Below are 21,412 nucleotides of genomic sequence, written 5' to 3' on the forward strand. Positions count from 1 at the left end.
CAGTTTTTATCCCTCCTTGTCCCTCTCTGGGCCTCAGTTTCCTCAGTTATAAAAAGAGGGATTGGACATTGGGAATGAGAAGGCTACTCGCTTCCCATGTGCACAGGCCAGGACAGATTCTCTGAGCACGAGTGGACCTTGGCCCCTGCCAAGGGTGCTCTGCTACTTCAAGAAGTATCTAGCCTCCTAATCCCTAACCCCATGCCCCAGGCAGCCCATTGGGTGGGGGGTGGTTGAGGAGAGAGAGGTCCCTGGCCTTGGGATCTGTAGCCCCTCTGCCCAACGCAACTGGCTCATAGCATGGGATGCTGGCTCCACAACCAGTTTCCCTCAGATTGGCAGCCCGGAGACACCACTGCAGCTCAGTCCTGGCCCAACGCGGAGCTGCTGACTCTTCTGGAGTCTCAGGGATTGTTGCCACTGCCTTTAGGGAAGGCTGCCATGAAGGGAGACTGTGTTTTAATGTGCTCCCAAGGCTGGCAACCCTTCAGTGAGAGCCTGTTGGCTGGCCCTGTGTGGTCCTGTTGCCACCTCTCATGGAGAATGACCTTGGAGGGCCAGTGCTGGGGAGCCCCCTCCACAGTGCACTAGCCCAATGTTCTCCTTGGGCAGATAGAGAACTCAGGCCCCACGAGAGGCAAGGCTTATCCAGGGCACGGCTGCAGAGCTGAGGAGCCAAGAGCCACAGAGTTGTCAGGGATGGGTTGGCAGCCACGTTGTTCTTTGTGCTAGCAGGGGCCAGAGCAGAGGTGGGAGTGGGTGCAAAGCAGGGAGCAGGAGGCCGGGAGGTGGAGGCAGGGAGGCTAGGGCTCTCTCCTGGGTCCTGAGCTGTCCACATTCTACTCATCACGGTGGTGGGAGGGGGGGTTCTCCACTCGGAGGGGGGGGGGGGGGGGGGGGGGGGGGGGGCTCCGGGCCTCAGTTTCCCCATCTATCCATATGAAGCTGGACTCAATCCTTCTTTCAGCAGACCCTGCAGCAAGCCCCTGCTGACTTCAGGCTCCCTGCCGGACTCTGGAGATGCATAGATCAACAAGGTCCCCCAGGGGCCTGGGATTCTGAGAGGGGAAATTTGGGGGTCCATCCTGATGTGGGCAAGGCATTCCCTGGATCAAAGAACAGCTTGTCAGACCCAGAATGGAGGGGCTCTGAGTCCTTCCCGGCCCCTTGGCATCCTGCTCTCTATTCCACAGCCTGCTGGTCTTTTGTGTGTTGCCCACTTAGGAGTGAGGGCCCCAGGCCACATCCTAGGGCATGTTCCCAGCTGGTGGCAGGAGAGGAGGCCTTTGTACCCAGGCAGGCCCGGTCCAGCCTCCCCGGGAAGGTCCCAGTATGACAAGCCTAGGATGATGAGAAGCCCAGGACCACAGAGCCGGCTTGGTTCCTTGGCAACATCCCGAGGAATCCAGTGGCTGCACACTGGCTCCCTTCCTCTCTCCTCCCACCCTCCTGCCTGCGGGGGCTGGAGGCGGAGGCAACCAGCACCATTATAAAAAGCCACAGAGCTCTGGCGGCGGCGGCGAGGCAACAGCACTAAGCTCTGCCGCCTGGCTCTAGCCGCCTGCCCTGGCCCCCGCCTGGACTCTCACCCACCCTCAGCCATGGCTCCGATATCTCTCTCGTGGCTGCTCCACTTGGCCACCCTCTGCCATCTGACTGTCCTGCTGGCTGGTAAGTGGGGCCTGGACTTGGGCATGAACAGGGTGAGGACCCCCTGGTGGGGAGCCCCCAGCCCCTTGTCTGTCCCTCAAGCCTGACATCAGGGGCCCCAGACCCTGCCTGGGTAAAGCTCAAGGCCGGTGGCAGCCCCTATCCAGGGATGTGCAGGAGGGGGCTGGGCACCTTCCTTTCCCCAGATGCAGCACTGGACAGATTTCCACTTGCCAGCCACTGCTCTGCCTGACCCAGCAAGCAAAGTGGCTGTGCCTGGAAGCACAGAGAGGTGGTGTGGGTGGCATAAGGGAGCCAGGTGTGGGTGTGCCAGGAGGATGGGGGTGGAGGGAGCCTGCAGAGGCTCCTGGTGGGCACTGGGGTGGGAGGACCTGGCTGACAGTGGCTGGCTCTTTCCATCCAACGTTAATGTGTAACCCGCAGCCCTGGCCCTGGGCCAGGCCACAGTTGGGACTTTCTCCTGCCCTGTTTTCAAAGCCCCCAGGATTAGGGGGCCCAGGACCAGTGAAGGTCAAGGTCACTGCAGCTCATGGTTGGGGCTTGCCGCTGCTGTGCTGGTCTGTAGCCCCAGTTGCTCTGCCTGTCTACCCATCATGCTGTCTTCCTCCTCCAAGCACAGTGTAGAAAACGCGTTTGCCTCTAGTCACTTGCTTACTGAAGCCCAGGACCTGGTAGGGGTACATAATTGACCATCCTACCTGATATGGATAAGATGGAGGCCCAGAGAGGTTTAGAAACTGGCCTGAGGATGCACAGCCAGCAAGTAGGGCAGGAGAGGGTAAGACTCATGGGACTGAATGCAGAAGAGAGCACAGATGCACGCTCACCACCTCTGTGGGCCACACCACCTCCATGAACCGCTAGGCAGCCCCCTCCTCAGGGATTGCCCCCACCATCCGGCAGGGTGACATTCAGAGAAGGTGAGACTTTGCCTGTGGGCACGCAGCAAGTCTAGGAAAATGAGAAGTAGTCCCCAGCTTCCAGATATTTCCATGAAGCAAACTCACCCTGGGGCAGGGAGCAGGTGCGTGGGTGGGTGGGCACGTGGGGATGGTGGAGGCGAATTCCTGCTGGCTGCCTGCTTTCTGGGATTGGGCCCTGAAGCCTGAGGTGTCTGGGAACAGTGAGAACTGGAAAGTGGGGAGTCAGATGGCGGCTGCTTTGCCACAGTCTTGCTGTGTGACCCTGAGCAGGGTCTTGCCTCCTCTGGTCCCAGCTGCTGCATCTTTAAATATAGCTATTACCTCTCCGGTGGGCTGGGGGAGGGTGATGAGGCTCCAATGCCTATGGGGGTGTTTTGAAGAGGGTGGCGGAGGAAGATTACTTTTACTAAGCTTAGAGGGGAAAGGGTCCTAGGCCAGGATGGAAAGGGACCCTGGGGGACTCTGGGTGCTCTGACTAGCAGCCTGAGGCTTTAGAACCAGGCTTCTGCCCTCATCTTGGTCATTGGCTTTACTGGAAGATCCTGGGGATTACTGGAACCTTTCTCAGCCTCAGTTTCTCCTCCTGTAAAACTGGGCATTTGACCAGGCTCACCTTGGAAGTCCTCTCCAGCGCTGACATGTATGGCTCCGAGAGGCCCTCGGGAGCCCCTTTAGGATGAGGGGGTGGTTTGGAAGCCAGAGAGACCCCGAGGGGAGGCTGGGGGGTTCATAGCTGCTGCCCTGACTAGTGTGGGGCAGCTGCGTCAGTCCCCAAATGTGGGTTTGTGGGGCTGTGTCAGGCAGGAGGCTTCTGTGCTTTATATAACGAACCTGCAGCTACGAGTCGGCGCAGAGCATTGCCCCCCCACTCCAACAGCTGACGCATGCACTCCCACTCAAGTCCTGGCAAGAAAGAGAAAAAAACGAATCTGTTTTAAGCTCCTATAGCCTACCCCGCTCATTAGCAGTGGGGGTGGATGGAGAGGGCATGGGAGGATAAATTCAAGAGTGTCAGATCCAGGCCCCTGTCAAATTTAAATAAAAATTCCTCCATTTTTCTGTTGGTTAAGGTATTATGTCACAAAGCGCTTCCTTGGGCATTTTGTCCATTCATTCAACAAATACTTATTGGACACCTACTGTGTGACAAGCTTGGTACTAGGTACTGGGGCAGCATCAATAAATAAAACAGCCAAGGACCTCAGCCCTCGGGGTGCTGTAGTTCAACTGAAGAGGACAGATAATACACAAAGTGAATCAGTAAACAATGTGATCTGTTGGAAGGAGAAAAGGTACTGTGATCAAAAAATAGAGAGGGGTGGCTGGGCGCAGGGGCTCATGCCTGTAATCCCAGCACATTGGGAGGCCAAAGTGGGCAGATCACCTGAGGTCAGGAGTTCAAGACCAGACTGGCCAACATGGTGAAACCCTGTTTATACCAAAAATACAAAATCAGCCAGGTGTGGTGGTGCATGCCTATAGTCCCAGCTACTTGGGAAGCTGAGGCGGGAGAATCACTTGAACCTGGGAGGCAGAGGTTGGAGTGAGCCGAGATTGTGCCACTGCACTCCAGCCTGAGTGACAGAGCGAGACTTCATTTCAAAAAAAAGAAAGAAAGAAAGAAAAGGAAAAGAAAAATAGAGAGCAAGGAAGAGAGGTGTTGACATTTTAAATAGGGGGTTAGGGAAGCCCACTGAGTAGGCGGCTTTGCACAGTTTGGAGGAGGCTGAGGGAGGGAGCCAGGTGGATATCTCCGGATATCTCTAGAGCAGTGGTCCTCAGTGAGTAATTTTGCTCTCCCAGGGGCCATTTGGCAATTTCTAGGGACATCTTTACTTGTTACAAATGTCCCAATGTTTTTGGTTCAGTTGAGCTACTTGCCTCTAATGTGTAGAGGCCAAAGATGCTGCTAAACATCCTCCAGTGCCCGGGACAGCCCCCAAAACAAAGAACTGTCTGGTCCAAAATGTCAGTAGTGTCACTGTTGAGAAACCCTGCCCTAAGGGAAAAATGCTCCAGATGTTAAAAAATGTTTATTCTCACAACCACACTGTGAAGCAGGTATTGTCATGTCCATTTTACAAGTAAGGAAACTGAGGCTCAGAGAGTCTGAGTGACTTGCTTAGGACACACACCTGAGCAATGGCTCAAGTCCTCTCTTTATCACCTCACCCAGTGACCCAGGACACTTCCTGAGTCTCCTTCTAAGACCCTGGAAGACTCTTAGCAGTCCTTGAGGTCCAGCCTAAAGGGGACTTCCTCCAAGAAGCCTCCCCTGATCATTTGAAGTTGGAAGTGGTTTCTCCCTCATGTAAACCCCAGTATATTTGTGGTATGTTCTGGAACACTGTGTTTCCACCTGGCATCTAGAGTAGCCTAGAACAGTGGGTGTTTAGGGGCTGGGTAGAAAACTAGCTCTGCCACCATGCAGCTGTGTGGCATTGGGCACATTTAACCTCTCTTATTCCCAGCTTCTGCATCTGTGAAGTGGGGATAATAATACTCCCTTTGCAGGATAATAATTCCCTTTGATGTTGGGAATTAAAGAGAGCAGATGTGTACATGCTGGACACCGGGTCTGATACACAGTAGGTGCTCAATTAAAGAAAAAAAAAAAAGCTCTGATACTTTGTGTGCCTGTTTTACCTGTCCATCAGGCTGGGAGCCTTCTGAGGCCAGAGGCGTTCCTTATTCATCTCACTGTACCTCACAGCACCGGCACAGGGCCTGGCAAGAGGAACCAGCATTTGTTGGTTGACTGACTAAGCAGAGTGATCTGATGGCATTTATTGGGATGGAAGCACTCTCTCCAAGCTCAGCACCAGTGCCTATGGGAGAAAGAGCTCAAGGTTAAGGATAAGAGGGCCTGAGATTTTTGTATATACTCAAAAGTAATTCCAGCCAGTGTTGGCTGAATCAGGAAGTGGATGGATGGATGGATGGATGGATGGAAGAAGGGATGGGGAGGGGACGATGAGGGATGGATGAGTGGGTGAGATAAAAGGGGGTGGAAGATTGACAGGTAGGGGAGAGGGAGTGGGTAGATGGATGAATGGAGATGAGTAGGGGATGGGTAGGAGGTGGCAGGTGGGTGAGGAATGGGTAGAAGATTGATAAGAGTGGGTGGACGGATGGATGGATAGGTAGATAGATGCATTAAAGAGAGAGAAGTAAATTGAGACTAATTTCATTCAACGGATATTGATTGAGTATCCACCTTGTGCTTGAAACTGTGATACCAAGACAGACGAGGTCCCTGCCTTCCTGACACTCCTATGACAGATAATAGATGACTGGCTGGATGAGGCATTGTCTCCATTTATAGAAAGGAAAACTTCAGCTCTGAGAAGGGACAGGCTCCCCAGGTTAGTTAAACAATCTTCCTGGCAGAACCAAGAACTTAGCTGGGCCAGGACCATTCAGGGACTGTGGCAGAGAGTGGGGACTTTGGAGACAGGATGACTCTGTGGCTCTTTAAAGCCCTGAAGGTGGGTAATGGCTTTCCCCATGTTGGATTTGGGGCGCACAGAATGGACCTTCTTTCTTATTCATTGGGCAGCCTCCCTTGCCTCCTCCTGTCTCTGGTCACTCAGGGGCACCGTATTTTCTTCCTAAAGAAATTTCTTCCTAAAGAAGACACCTGCAGGCCAGTTTAGGGAACTGCCACCTGGCTCCTCTCAACAGGGCCTGGGGAGGCTGCAGGTGCGTCATTCTGAGGTCCCATTGCAGAAGGAGGGTGGCCAGTCCACGCAGTGACTTTTATATCCTGGTTACTCAGAGAGAAAGGACAGCCCTGTGACCTGGGGAGCCTCTCCTGCACACAGCCCCCAACCCCTGGAAGCTACTAGTGCTGCTCCTTGATGACTCAACCCAGACCTGCCGGTCCTAAACCACCTTCCCACAAAGCAGGGTGGGCCAAAGCTAAGGGGGAGCGATGGAGGAGGAAGCAGCAGACTCTACAAAGTCTCTGTGTGTGTGCGCACGTGCACGCGCCTGTATTTGGGAAAGGGGAGTATGTTTGCATGGCCACATTATGTAAGTATTTATGCATGAGCAATTTGTGTTCTGGTGGATCCCAGGGATGGGCTGGGGGTTTCCCAGGCTCTGAAGTGCTAGATAAGATCAGCTTGCTCTCTTGACTGCCCTGGCCTCCAGATGTTTGCAAAACCCTCTGGGGTCTTGCTTTTGCTGCACATAACCTTGACCCAGATCTGAAACTCCAGCTCTTCCTTGATTTTTACACTCATCCTCCTTGAGCTCACGCTAAGAAAAAAAAAAAATTTGCTGGGGATTTTAGGCGAAGAGAAAAGGTGGAAATGCAGTGTAAACAACTTCAAATGTTTATATCAAATAGTTGGGTTTATTTGTCCTGTCCTGGGGTTTCTCTCTGGCTCCACGTGACACTCAGCTACTGCCTGCCCCTTCTGCCCCGCTCTGCCCCTACCTTATTCATACCTTCCATCTCCAACCCTTCCTTCTTCTTACTCTTCTTGCTCCAGGAATTTCAAATGCCTCTTCCCTCCTAGGCAGGACGACTCAGTACGTTTCAGCAACTACTCTTAGGCTCATTCTGGCTCTTAACAGCAGAACAAAGGATCATCTATTCATCAGACCCCACCTTCTTAGAAAGCAGTTGTACTTATACACTTTTAAAAAGTTTATTGCTGGGCATGGTGGCTTGCATCTGTAATCCCAGCTACTCCGGAAGTTGAAGTGGGAGGATCGCTTGAGGTCAGGGGTTCAAGACCAGCCTAGGCAACATAGCAAGACCCTGTCTCTTAAAAAAAATTAGCCAGGCATGGTAGCATGCACCTGTAGTCCCAGCTACTTGGGAGGCTGAGGCAAGAGATTTTTTTTTTTTTTTTTTTTTGAGACGGAGTCTTGCTCTGTCACCCCGGCTGGAGTACAGTGGTACGATCTCGGTTCACTGCAACCTCTGCCTCCCAGATTCAAGCAATTCTCCTGTCTCAGCTTCCCTAGCAGCTGGGACTAAAGGCACCCACCATCATTCCAGGCTAATTTTTGTATTTTTAGTAGAGACAAGGTTTCACCATACTGATCAGGCTGGTCCCAAACTCCTGACCTCAGGTGATCCACCTGCCTTGGCCTCCCAAAGTGCTGGGATTACAGGTGTGAGCCACCACACCCAGCCAGGAGAATCTCTTGAGCCCAGGATTTTGAGGTTGCAGTGAGCTAAGATTATACCACTGCACTCCAGCCTGGACAACAGAGCAAGACCCTATTTCTTAATTAAAAAAAAAAAAAAAAAGGCAGCAGAGAGAAATAAGGCAGAGGTGAGGGGACAGGCAATGCCACAGGCCCGGTGGGGACTGCAGCCGGCTTGGTAGGAGAACCTGTTCCATCACTTGCTGGCTGTGTGACCTTAGCAGATCCCTGTCACTCTCAGATTCATCTCCCCTGCTGCACAATGGACCAGTTAATTTTAAAAATTAACCTGGGCATGGTGGCTCACGCCTGTCATCCCAGCACTTTGGAAGGCCAAGGAGGGCAGATCACCTGAGGTCGGGAGTTTGAGACCAGCCTGACCAACAAGGAGAAACCCTGTCTGTACTAAAAATACAAAATTAGCCAGGCGTCATGGCAAATGCCTGTAATCCTAGCTACTCGGGAGGCTGAGGCAGGAGAATCACTTGAACCCGGGAGGCGGAGGTTGCGGTAAGCCGAGATCATGCCATTGCACTCCAGCGTGGGCAACAACAGCGAGACTCCATCTCAAAATAAACAAACAAACAAACAAACTTTTAATATGTGCCAGTGCCAGGCAAAAAGAACTCTGTAAATAAGAATTCACATTTCTTATTCTTACAACAAGCCTATGAGGTAGATACTATCTTTGTTCCTATTTTACAGGTGGTAAAACTGAGGCATAGAGAAGTTTGGTGGGGGAGGGAGGCTGAGTCAAAGGCCTTGAAGGCCAGGGTGTACAGGTGATCAGCTTTGGCTTGGGTGGTGTGGCCGGAACAATCTGGCACAGGGTTGGGAAGCCAGATGCCCACAGACATCCCTGCTGACCAGGAACCTCTTTGGACTCAGGACAGCACCACGGCGTGACGAAATGCAACATCACGTGCAGCAAGATGACATCAAAGATACCTGTGGCTTTGCTCATCCACTATCAACAGAACCAGGAATCATGCGGCAAACGTGCAATCGTGTAGGTACTGCCCCCGAGGACTCTGAAATCCCCTTCAGGCCCTTGGAATATTCCCAGACCTCTGAGAATCTACGTCCACACCTCCCCTCCCAGACCTGGTCTCCTAGGCGAAGGCCTCAGCACACGCTTCTCTTGCCCCTGGCCTGCAGGCCACTTCACTGACCTTAATTTCTGTGCCATATAGCTAAGGTGGAGAGTGGCTTCCTGAATGGCCCAGTGTGGCTGGGGGGCAGCCGCCCTGGCTTATGGCCTGGAGCAGCCATGAACGGTGGTAATTCCTCCTGGACTGAAGCACATGTTACCCCACACTCGAACCCACTATATTTCATGGGGTGGTGTGGGTAGGCGTAAAGCATGAGGGTCTTACTTAAAATGCAGGTTCCAGACTCTAACAGACCTGGTGCAAATCCTGCCTTCCCCTTTTACTGGCTGGGTGGCCTTGCTTCCATTGCTTACTTTTTGCACCTTGGTTTCCTTGTCTATAAAATAGGTAGCTAGGACAGGATGTAACTAAAGTGCTTGGCAAGGGTGCGGTGGCTAATGCCTGTAATACCAGCACTTTTGAAGGCCAAGGCTGGTGGATCACTTGAGGCCAGGAGTTCAAGACCAGGCTGGCCAACATGGTGAAACTCCATCTCTACTAAAAATACAAAAACTAGCTGGGCGTGGTGGTGGGTGCCTGTAATCCCAGCTACTCGGGAGGTTGAGGCAGGAGAATTGCTTGAACCCAGGAGGCGGAGGTTGCAGTGAGCCAAGATGGCACCACTGCACTCTGGCCTGGGCAACATTGTGAGACTCCATCTCAAAAAAAAAAAAAAAAGAAAAAAAAAGAAAAAAAAAAAAAAAAGAAAAGAAAAGAAAAAATAAAAATTAAATTAAAAATAAATAAAGTGCTCGGCAGGGTCTGTCAGTAGTTGCTGCAGAGATCACTATCTCCATCTGACAGAAGAGGAAACAGGGTCATTTGGAGACTTTGGGGAGGGATTGAGTCATTGTCCTCCTGGCTGTTAAGGACCCTGGCCATCTTGGTCACTTCCTTCTCCTGGGGGCTCTCTTGGGTCCTGCCTAACCAGCCAGCCCTGAGGCCTTTCCCCAGGACTGACTTTTGAGCCCTAAAGCAGCCTCAGCCAGACCTAGGGGTCAGGCAGCAGGAAATGGCCAATGGCCTTTTGCTTTCTAGGCTCAGTTAAAGGAAGTCTGGCACTTCCTCTCCTCAATTATGCAGTTTCTAAGGTGGGCAAGGTACTGAGCGTGCTCCTGCCTGACTTCTTTGCTGATCGGTCAAGGCTTACTTCCCCAAGACACCCCCAAGTATTTTTTGTTTTCTAGATGAAAGGGAAAAAGGAAGTGGGGGAAGGGATCACTGTGCCCAGGGGGCCTGCAGGGTCATACTTGCTTCCTGGACTTCTCTAGCTTCCCGGCATCCTGGAGCCAGGTGCCTTTACTTCACCTCTCTGAGCCTTGGTTTCCTCATCTGTAAAATGGACATGAGCCTGGTAGCCACCTTGTGGCATGGATGTAAGGTTTGAACATGGGCAAATGCCAAGCACAGGCCGTGGCATGGAGCCTGGGCCTCTGTCAGCTCTGAGCTGTGGGCTTGGTGGTGAACCAGTCACACACGGCTTCAGAGGAAGTTCAAGATTTGGAAGGCACTCAGGGTCCCAATGAGGCTGCCACATATTTGGCTCTAACCCCTTCTGCCCGTGAACACACATCAGGAGGGGAGGAAAGGGGCCTGGAGCACAGCCTGTAGCTGTGAAACCGAAGGAGAAGAGCAACAAGACTCACGAAGTCTCATAAGGCCTGTTCCAGAGTGAGGAGGCCCCATACAGAGCTCACCTGAAGTCCTCTCCCCAGCAGGAGACTCAAAGCCCAGAGCCCCCTGCCTTAATGGTAACAATATTATCGACATTGTTATTATTTTCAGCTATTACTGATCTGCTCTGAGCCATAATTTAGCTTTTTTTTACAGTAACACAGAAGTAGGGTGATCAACTCGTCCCTGTTTGCCTGGGGACTTTCCCGGTTTTAAAACGGAAGTCCCTCATCCTGAGTACCCCTTGCATCCCCTTTTTTCTGGGATGGGCGGTCACCCTCCAGATGGGAGGTTTCCTGTCTCCATTTCTCGGGTGAGGACCTGGGAGCACAGGAGGGCGGGTTTCCCCAGCTGGTCAGCAGCCTCACAGCCGCTAAGTGGGAGGGCGGGATTTCCAGCCGGGTGTGTTCACCTGCAGAGCACTGGTGCTGTGCCCCCACACCACGCTGGCCCGGGTTTCTGGTATCTGGCCATCACTGGATCCCTGTCTTTCTCCCCTGTAGCTTGGAGACGAGACAGCACAGGCTGTTCTGTGCCGACCCGAAGGAACAATGGGTCAAGGACGCGATGCAGCATCTGGACCGCCAGGCTGCTGCTCTGACTCAAAATGGCGGCACCTTTGAGAAGCAGATCGGCCTGGTGAAGCCCAGGACCACCCTTGCCGCCCGGGGAATGGACGACTCTGTGGTACCGGAGCCCGAAGCCACAGGCGAAAGCAGTAGCCTGAAGCCGACTCCTTCTTCCCGGGAGGCACAGACGGCCTTGGGGACCTCCCCAGAGCAGTCGACAGGCGTGACTGGTTCCTCAGGGACCGGGCTCCCCCTCACGACAAAGGCTCAGGATGGAGGGCCTGTGGGCACGGAACTTTTCCCAGTGCCTCCCGTCTCCACTGCCGCCACGTGCCAGAGTTCTGGTCCCCACCAACCTGGGCCCGGCCTCTGGGCTGAGGGAAAGACCTCTGAGGCCCTGTCCACCCAGGACCCTTCCACCCAGGCCTCCTCCAGCCAGGCCTCCACTACTTCCTCCCCAGCCCCAGAGGAGAACACTCCGTCTGAAGGCCAGCCTGTGTGGGGTCAGGGACAGAGCCCCAGGCCAGAGAACTCTCTGGAGCGGGAGGAGATGGGTCCCGTGCCAGCGCACACAGATGCCTTCCAGGACTGGGGGCCTGGCAGCATGGCCCACGTCTCTGTGGTCCCTGTCTCCTCGGAAGGAACCCCCAGCAGGGAGCCAGTGGCTTCAGGCAGCTGGACCCCTAAAGCTGAGGAACCCATCCACGCCACCATGGACCCCCAGAGGCTGGGCGTCCTTATCACTCCTGTCCCTGATGCCCAGGCTGCCACTCGGAGGCAGGCAGTGGGGCTGCTGGCCTTTCTTGGCCTCCTCTTCTGCCTGGGGGTGGCCATGTTCGCCTACCAGAGCCTCCAGGGCTGCCCTCGAAAGATGGCGGGAGAGATGGTGGAGGGCCTTCGCTACATCCCCCGGAGCTGTGGTAGTAACTCATATGTCCTGGTGCCCGTGTGAACTCCTCTGGCCTGTGTCTAGTTGTTTGATTCAGACAGCTGCCTGGGATCCCTCATCCTCATACCCACTCCCACCCAAGGGCCTGGCCTGAGCTGGGATGATTGGAGCGGGGAGGTGGGATCCTCCAGGTGCACAAGCTCCAAGCTCCCAGGCACACCCCAGGAGGCCAGCCTTGACCATTCTCCTCCTGCCAGGGACAGAGGGGGTGGTCTCCCAACTCACCCCAGCCCCAAAACTCTCCTCTGCTGCTGGCTGGTTAGAGGTTCCCTTTGACGTCATCCCAGCCCCAATGAAAAATTATTTATGCCCAGCCCCCTCTGACCCACGCTACCCTGTGAGTACTACAGTCCTCCCATCTCACACATGAGCATCAGGCCAGGCCCTCTGCCCACTCCCCGCAATCTCATTGTGTCTCTTGGTCCTGCTGCAGTTGCCAGTCACCCCGGCCACCTGCGGTGCTATCTCCCCCAGCCCCGTCCTCTGTACAGAGCCCACGCCCCCACTAGTGACGTGTCTTTTCTTGCATGAGGCTAGTGTGGTGTTTCCTGGCACTGCTCCCAGTGAGGCTCTGCCCTTGGTTAGGCATTGTGGGAAGGGGAGATAAGGGTATCTGGTGGCTTTCTTCTTTGGTCTACACTGTGCTGAGTCTGAAGGCTGGGTTCTGATCCTAGTTCTACCATCAACCCCCCAAGGTACTCCCATCTGTGAAAGGAAAGAGGGAGGTAAGGAATATCTGTCCCCCTGACATCACTCATTGACCTGAGGCCCTTCTCTCCAGCCCCTGGATGCAGCCTCACAGTCCTTATGAGCAGAGCACCTTAGACAGTCCTTGCCAATAGACTAGCTTGTCTTTGGACCCGGAGGCCCAGAGGGCCTGCGAGGGAGTGAGTTGATAGCACAGATCCTGCCCTGTGGGCCCCCAAATGGAGGTGGGCAGAACAGAGACCATCCCTGAAGGCCCCGCCCAGGCTTAGTCACTGAGACACCCCAAGCTCTGCCTCCCCTCACCCCCTAAGAGGGAGGAGGGAGGGCTCCAGACACATGTCTAAGAAGCCCAGGAAAGGCTCTGGGAGCAGCCACACTCCTGACGCTTCTTCAGAGACTCCTGCAGGCAGCCAGGCCACAGGACCCTTGTAGTCCCACTCCCCACACGCCAGATTCTTTCATGAGGCCTGGGTTCCCCTCCCACCTCTCTCACTCCTTGAAAACACTGTTCTCTGCCCTCCAAGACCTTCTCCTTCATCTTTGTCCCCATCGCAGACAGGACCAGGGATTTCCATGATGTTTTCCACGAGGCCCCTGTTTGTTTCTGAAAGGGATGCTACCCGGGAAGGGGGCTGGGACATGGGAAAGGGGAAGTTGCAGGCATAAAGTCAGGGGTTCCCTTTTTTGGCTGCTGCAGGCTCGAGCATGCCTGGATGAGGCCGCACCAGCCGGCCTGGCCCCTCAGGGTCCCTGGTGGCAGCTCACCTCTCCCTTGGATTGTCCCCGAGGGTGACCCTTGCTCTACCCGAGGGGCCTCTTATGGGCTGGGTTCTACCCAGGTGCCAGGAACACTCCTTCACAGATGGGTGCTTGGAGGAAGGAAACCCAGCTCTGGTCCATAGAGAGCAAGAAGCTGTGCCGCCCGGCCCACCCGGCCTTTGCACTCCCCTGCTGGGCGTGGTGCAGTGTATTCAGGAAGTTCAGGGCCTGGCTCAGGAGGGGTCACTCTGGCAGCTCAGAGAGGGTGAGAGTGGAACTGATGCACTTTGTTCCGGCTCTTCCGGCTGGGAGAGCCTTCCAGGGGTGGGGCACACTGTGATGGGGCCCTGCCTCCTTTGTGAGGAAGCTGCTGGGGCCAGCTGGTCCCCCTTCCATGGACTTTGTTAGTTTCTCCAAGCAGGACATGGACAAGGATGATCTAGGAAGACTTTGGAAAGAGTAGGTTGATCCTTTTACTTTTCCAACCCTCATCACCAATGTCTGTGCCATTTTGTATTTTACTAATAAAATTTAAAAGTCTTGTGAATCAATACGGCTGATTTCTCTGGGGACAAGTCCAGCAACCAGGGCTTCAGAGGGGAAGGAACGGGGCAGGGGTGGGCAGGCCAAGACCCCTTTCAGCCCTGGAGACCGCTATCTCCAGTTCACCTGGGGCAGAAGAGCAGACATTTTTACAGTCAGCAAGAGAAGAAGCACCAGGGATCGGAGTGAGGAGTGCTGAACCCTTGGCCCGGCTCTGTTCTGCCCGGCTGTGTAATGTTGGGCCAGGGCCTTTACCTCTCTGGGTCTGCATAAATGTGAGTATGGGGCCTCTCCTAGTCTGACAGGACTCAGAATCCCTCATGAAGCCCTACCCCACGCTTGCTGAACCACCGTCCCAGGGGCCCTGGGACCACTGTCAGTGAACTGGTGCCCCATATGGAAACTGGCCCTTAGTTTCCTCTTTGCGGCCTTCCTAGTTCAGATGAAGATCAAAGAGGGATTATTTCTTAAGGGACTTGGGAGTTCATAGATGTGCCCCAAGTGTGAGCCTCCTGGTGGCCTAAGCTCTTCAGTGTCCTGGGAGGCTTCCTAAGAGCTGCTGTGTACAGTTGTGCAGGTTGGAAACTGCACAAGGCTGCCACAGACCAAGTCCAGCCTACTGGTATCCAATATTTCATGAATGTTAGGATGCATCCTTTTCACACTATGACATGTTTGGAATTGAGACTTGTTTTGTAATCCATGGCTTGTCACCACTTAATTGGCAGGCTTTTTTTCTTTATTAGTAATTTATTAAATATCAGAACATCTTACTGTTTGGACGAACGGAGGCAAGATGGTGCACTTCCGGGTTCTTCTTCACCACCAACTCTTCCTGCGCGCGCGAAAATGCAGCCGGCGCGGGGAAGGTGCAGATCAACTGGGCATGCGCCAGGTGACGTCAATCTGAAGAGACCAAGATTTACCTGGTCGCACCTGTGGAATGCCCCCCGACACGCCCGTGCCCTGCCTATTGCCCTCCCACTCCTAGAAAAGCCACTCTCGGCCAGTGAGCCACGCGGCCTTCTCACAGCCCCACTCCTGTTGGGATGTCAGGACTGTGGGGACTCCATCTGAGAGCCCCAGGGGGGGACTCTGCAGGCCTCCTTCGCCGGAGGCGGACAGACTTCTCCCCCACACCTTAGGTTACCAAAAATAAACTTGCAGTTTTGCTCCTACACTTGCCTACCCGCTGGTTCTTTTGCGCCCGCTGGGCTGGTCTTAGAAAAACAAATCACCTACCATCAATCATATCTTAGATTCAATGTCTACATGAATGGTGTTTTTTAGTAGGCAGGTCCAGGCAGCAGCTGCCATTTGAGACAGAGCAGGCTTGGGTCAGCAATCCTATTTCCTACAATCCCCTCCACTTCCTGAATCTCCTGGATCTTGTAGCCACATCAGTTACCATTTATCATTGCCTTTCTCTTGTTTTTCTTATAGTGAGGATATTTTTCTATGAGCCCAAGTCTCCATCAAAAGTAGGTCAAGGGCCGGGCATGGTGCCTCACACCTGTGATCCCAGCACTTTGAGAGGCCAAAGTGGGCAGAGCACTTGAAGTCAGGAGTTTGAGACCAGCCTGGCCAACATGGTGAAACCCTGTCTCTACTAAAACTACAAAAATTAGCCAGGTGTCGTGGCACACCCCAGTAATCCCACCTAAATGAAAAGATGTGTCTCTGTCTTTTCATCACATTCTTAGGTAAGATTGCAGCCTTCTCAGCAGGCTCAGGATGGGAGAGACTTGTATTCCGGCTCAGTCCAGAGCAACTCCCCAGGAACCCTGGAGTGTTTGTGTCATTTTATTTTCTTTCAGTTTCAGAGCTAAATGTTAGCTGAAGCCATTCCCACAATTAATGCAGTGTTTGGACGAGACCTTTTTTTTTTTTTTTTGAGACAGAATTTCACTCTGCCACCCAGGCTGGAGTGCAGTGGGTGATCTTGGCTCACTGCAACCTTTGGCTCACTGCAGCCTCCACCTCCCAGGTTCAAGGAATTCTCCTGCCTCAGCCTCCTGTGTAGCTGGGACTACAGGCGCATGCCACCATGCCCAGCTAATTTTTTTTTTTTTTTTTGGATTTTTAGTAGAGATGGGGTTTCACCCTGTTAGCTAGGATGGTCTCGATCTCCTGACCTTGTGATCCTCCCGCCTCAGCCTCTCAAAGTGCTGGGATTACAGGCTTGAGTCATCACGCCCAGCCTTTGACCTACTTTTGATGGAGAATTGGGCTCAGAGAAAAATATCCTCACTATAAGAAAAACAAGAGAAGGGCAATGATAAATGGTAACTGATGTGGGCACAAGGTCTGGGGGATCCAGGAGGCAGAGGGGATGGTAGGAAACGGAATTGCTGACCCAAGCCTGCTCTATCTCAAATGGCAGCTGCTCCCTGGACCTGCCCACTGTCACCCTGGGGGTGTACGGGTGTTGTTATATAACATTAGTTATAAAATAATAGTAGACATTGTTCACGTAATGTTTACGATGTGCCAGGCAGTGTGTGAAATTCTTTATATACAATGATCCTCATCTTACTAATGATGAAAGCAAGACTCTCAGGTTGGGTGTGGTGGCTCAAGCCTGTAGTCCCAGCACTTTGAGAGGCAGAGGTGGGCAGATCACTTGAGCCCTGAAATTAGAGACCAGCCTGGGCAACATGGTGAAACCCCATTTCTATAAAAATACAAAATTAGCTGGGTGTAGTGGCGTGCGCCGGTAGTCTCTGTTACTTGGGAGGCTGAGGTGGGAGAATCACCTGAGCCCAGGGAGGTCGAGGCTGCAGTGAGCCATGATCATGCCCGTGCATTCCAGCCTGGACAAAAGAGCAAGACCCTGCCTTGAAAAAACAAAAAAAGAAATGGGAGGGGGAGATAGAGGAAGAGAAGGAGAGAGAGAGAGGAAGGGAGGGAGGGAGGAAGGAAGGAAGGAAGGAAAAGGAAGGAAGGAAAGAGAGAGAGAAAGAAAGAAAGAGAGAGAAAGGAAGGAAGGAGAAAAGGAAGAGGAAAAGGAAAAGAAGAAAGTAGGAAAGAAAGAAAGGAAGGAAGGAAGGAAGGAAGGAAGGAAGGAAGGAAGGAAGAGAAAGAAAAGAAGAGAAAAGAATAGAAGAAAAGAAAAGAAAAGAGAAAGAGAAAGGCCAGGCTTGGTGGCTCAGGCCTGTAATCCCAGCACTTTGGGAGGCTGAGGCCAGCGGATCACAAGGTCAGGAGATTGAGACCATCCTGGCTAACACGGTGAAACGCCATCTCTACTAAAAATACAAAAAATTAGCCAGGTGTGGTGACAAGTGCCTGTAGTCCCAGCTACTCGGGAAGCTGAGGCAGGAGAATGGCGTGAACCCGGAAGACAGAGCTTGCAGTGAGCCAAGATCACACCATTGCACTCTAGCTTGGGCAACAGAACGAGACTCCATCTCAAAAAAAAAAAAAAAGAGAAAAAAAGAAAGAGAAAAGAAAGAGAAAGAAAGAAAAGAAAAAGAGAGAGAAAGGCTCTGAAAGGACATGTGACTTGCTCAGGGTGACGCAGCTCGTAAGCAGCAGAGCAGGGATAGAACTCAGGGTCTTTCTCCAGAACTCAGCCTGAGCATTACAGAGAAAAGTGTGAGACACAGAGTCTCAAAAGTGCAAGCTCCTGACCCCCACTTCTGACCTGCTGAGTTCAGGCTTCAGACGTGGAGGTTGCCCCTTCAAGCTGCACCCCCCCCCCCACCCCCGCCCCAGCCTCCTTCTTGCTTGGCTTCCTCAGTCCACCCTACACTGCCTCCGAATTAGGGGATTTGTTGCCTGGCCAAAGTTTTGGAGCCCACTGCACCGGACCACTGGCTCCCACCCCACAAGGTTCTCAGGCCCCGAGCGTCTCACCCTCTGGTCTTTGCCTTTGAGTCCCGTGTGTCCTCTGTACATTCCCCAAAAGGGTGAGGCCAGACAGAAAAACACAGAAATGAATGGCCGGGAATTTCCAGCTTGAGGCTGAATAACAGGTGCCCGGAAGGCATGGTGTATGTGTATGTATTGTGTGTATGTGTGTAGTGTGTGTGTGTGCATTACGTGTATGTGTGTATATGTGTAATATGTTTGTATATGTGTGTATGTGTATTGTATGTGTGTGGTATGTGTGTATATGTGTGTAGTGTATGTGTGTAGTATGTGTGTATATGTGTTTAGTGTATGTATGTGGTATGTTTGTATATGTGTGTATATTGTGTGAATGTGTGTAGTGTGTGCATTGTGTGTATGTGTGTAGTATGTGTGTATGTGTGTATGTGTATTGTCTGCATGTGTGTAGCGTATGTATGCATTTGTTTATGCATGTGTGTAAGTGTATGTGTGTGCTGTGCATATGTGTGCATTGTACTTATGTGTAGTGTGTATATGTGTGTAGTGTATGTATGTATGTGTTTGTGTATGTGTGTATGTGTGTACTATGCATATGTGTGCATTATGTGTATGTGTGTAGTGTGTGTATGTATGTGTTTATATGTATGTGTGTATGCATGTGTATGTGTGTACTGTGCATGTGTGTGCAGTATGGGTATGTGTAGTATATATGTGTGTATCCATGTAGTGTATGTGTGCATGTGTTATGTGTGTGTATGCCTGTGTACGTGTGTACGGTGCATGTATGTGCATTGTGCATATGTGTAATGTATGTTTGTATGAGTGTGTGTAGTTTGTATATGCGTGTGTTTATGCATGTGTATATGTGTGTGTTCTGTGTGTATATGTGTGTGTGCTCTGCGTGTGTGTGTCTGTGTGTGCGTGCACATGCCCAGCTCCTCCCAGATGTACACAAGCACATAAGCACTCAGGAGACCATCCATGCTCTGTTCTTTTCTGATCAGTCATGTGCTTTCCTGGATAAATAATGATTCAGCTGCAAAGACTTAAGATCTACTGCCAGGCTGGCTTTCCTAAACTGGCAGCAAAGTTCAACAGCTGAAACTCATGCAGGATCTCTTTAATCGTGCCAAATTGGGGTGGGGAGTGTGCCTCTGAACCCAGGAGAATTCCAGAGCAGCACATGTTTTGAAGAGATGCCCCTTTCTAAATTTCAGGGGATCCTGTTGTCCCCAGAGGCCAGAATAGGATTATTTGCAATGAGCAATTTCAAGCAATGCAGGAGCAAAACATAACATGGGACTCTCTGGCTGTGTGACTTTGGGCAGGTTACTTAACCTCTCTGGGTCTTGGTTTTCTCTGTTGTAAAATGGGAATAATAACAATTCATCTCAGGGGTGAAGATATCATGAGATAATCCTTGAATACGTAGAAAAATGACGTTCCCATAGTGAGCTCTCAGTAAACAGACCTATGATCAGGCAATAGATGTTTCCAAAGGGTTTGAAGTAGCCTATTTATATTTGCTTTCGTTATTGGGTACCCAAAGAAGACTATAGAATTAAGATATCTATAAAGAAATGCAGTATTCTTGGTTTTCAGTAAAGTAGGCTGAAGAAATATTATAGTGTCATTAAGGAGATCAGGATAATTTGTGACTGAGTGCAGTGGTTCACACCTCTAATCCTAGCACTTTGGGAGGCCGAGGCAGGAGGATTACTTGAGGTCGGGAGTTTGAGATCAGCCTGGGCAGCATAGTGATACCCTATATATACAAAAAATAAAAAATTAGCCAGGCATGGTGGCACACATCTGTATTCCCAACTATTCAGGATGCTGAGGCAGGAGGATTGCTTGAGCCAGGAGTTCGAGGTTACAGTGAGCTATGGTTGTACCACTGCACTTCAGCCCAGGTGGCACAGCAAGACCCTGTTTCTAAAAATAAATAAATAAATTGATTAATTAAAAAATACTCATCTGTAATTTGCATAATTTTCCCCTAAGCCCATAGATGCTGTTCAAGTTGATGTAACTTTTCTAAATTACTTTTGAACTTGGTGTTCTTGTTTGAATATGACTCCCAAAAGTTTGTGTGTTGGAAACTTCATCTCCAATGGTAGCAGTGTTGAGAGGTGGGATCTTTCGAAGGTGATTGGATCATGAGAACTCTGCCCTCATTAGTGAATTAATCCTTTCATGGATTAATGGGTTATTGAGGGAGTGGGTTAGTTATTACAAGAGTATGTCTATTATAAAAACCAGTTTGGCTGTCTCTTGTGAGGCCCTTCACCATGTGATACTCTGCCCTACCTTGGGACTCTCTGCAGAGTCCCCATCAGCAAGATGGCTCTCACCGGACGCAGCCCCTTAACCTTGTGCTCTCTAGCCTGCAGAACTGTAAGAAACAAATTTCCTTTCTCCATAAATTGCCCAGTCTGTGGTATTAAGTTAAGAAACAGAAAATAGGCTGAGATACTTGGCAAGGTCAAAATGCACAAATCTCAACTAATTAATTGTTGACTAGCAAGCTGACTTGGGACAGAAAAGAAAGCCTGTTTGCTTTCAAGAACTTGGTGACTGGAGTACTCAGTTTCCTGAATATTTCTGGCTTGCTGCCTCCTGGGCACTCAAGGGGACTGCTCTTCCTGAGCCTTTTGGGGTTTTGGTGGGGGTCAAATGACCAGCTCTGGCCAGTGAGCTGGGAGTGGAAGCAGCGTGTGTCACACAGGCTTCAAGCATTTAATTGCTGGTGGAAGACCTACCAGAGCTTTCAGTAGCTCCAGCATGGCATCTGGCAACACTCCAGAAAATGGCTGGGTCCCAGAGTGAGTGTGACTCAGCGCCTCCAGCCATGAAAAGAGCCCCAGCTAATCTATGTCACGCAGTGTGAGGAAGAAATAAAACCTTCGCAGTTTAATCCACAGACAGTTTGAGGATATTTGTTATTGCAGCATATCCTAGCCCATTCTGATGGATACAGCATCCAGGAAGAAAAAATATGATTGCTTGGACTCAACTGGCACGACTTGTCAGTAATCTGCATGATGCTATTAAAAACTTGAAAACACCAGGCGCAGTAGCTCACACCTGTAATCCTAGCACTTTGAGAGGCTGAGACAGGCAGATCGCTTGATCCCAGGAATTTGAAACCAACCTGGGCAATGTGGGGAGACCCTCTCTCTACTACAAACACAAAAATTAGCTGGATGTGGTGGTGTGCATCTGTAGTCCTGTTCCAGCTACAAGGATTAAAAAAAAAAAAAGAAAGGAAAAAAAGCTTGAAAACAAGGTGGGTGTAGGTGGCTCACACCCAGTGCTTTGGGAGACTGAGGCAGGAGGATCACTTGAGTCCATGAGTGGACAGTAGCCTGGGCAACATAGGGAGAGCCTGTCTCTACAAGAAAACAAACAAACAAACAAACAAAACAAACAAACAAAACGAGTGTGGTGGCACGCACCTGTAGC

At 51.5% G+C, this 21,412-nt stretch overlaps 1 protein-coding gene across 3 annotated transcripts; it reads left to right on the forward strand.

The window, feature by feature from the left end:
* Nucleotides 1-1,486: 1,486 nt before the first annotated feature.
* CX3CL1 (C-X3-C motif chemokine ligand 1) lies at nucleotides 1,487-14,121 on the forward strand. 3 transcript variants are annotated; one of them, XM_023210021.2, is made up of 3 exons: nucleotides 1,487-1,671; nucleotides 8,649-8,769; nucleotides 11,089-14,117. In XM_023210021.2, exons 1-3 carry the CDS (start codon nucleotides 1,602-1,604, stop codon nucleotides 12,104-12,106), a joined length of 1,209 nt encoding a protein of 402 aa, XP_023065789.1. In that variant the 5' UTR covers nucleotides 1,487-1,601; the 3' UTR covers nucleotides 12,107-14,117. The 3 variants fall into 3 exon arrangements, with proteins under 3 accessions (XP_023065789.1, XP_023065790.1, XP_023065788.1); XM_023210020.1 differs by having other exon boundaries at nucleotides 1,602-1,671; nucleotides 8,631-8,769; nucleotides 11,089-14,121; XM_023210022.2 differs by lacking the exon at nucleotides 8,649-8,769 and having other exon boundaries at nucleotides 1,523-1,671; nucleotides 11,089-14,121.
* The last annotated feature ends 7,291 nt before the right edge of the window (nucleotides 14,122-21,412 follow it).

The sequence above is a fragment of the Piliocolobus tephrosceles genome, chromosome 17 (genome assembly GCF_002776525.5).
Source record: "Piliocolobus tephrosceles isolate RC106 chromosome 17, ASM277652v3, whole genome shotgun sequence".
NCBI classification, from domain to species: domain Eukaryota; kingdom Metazoa; phylum Chordata; class Mammalia; order Primates; family Cercopithecidae; genus Piliocolobus; species Piliocolobus tephrosceles.

Coding starts and splice junctions, on each gene's coding strand:
- CX3CL1 (XM_023210020.1), top strand. CDS start 1,602: ATGGCTCCGATATCTCTCTCGTGGCTGCTCCACTTGGCCACCCTCTGC. Junction 1,672..8,630: donor TCTGACTGTCCTGCTGGCTG/GTAAGTGGGGCC, acceptor CCTGCTGACCAG/GAACCTCTTTGGACTCAGGA. Junction 8,770..11,088: donor TGCGGCAAACGTGCAATCGT/GTAGGTACTGCC, acceptor TCTCCCCTGTAG/CTTGGAGACGAGACAGCACA.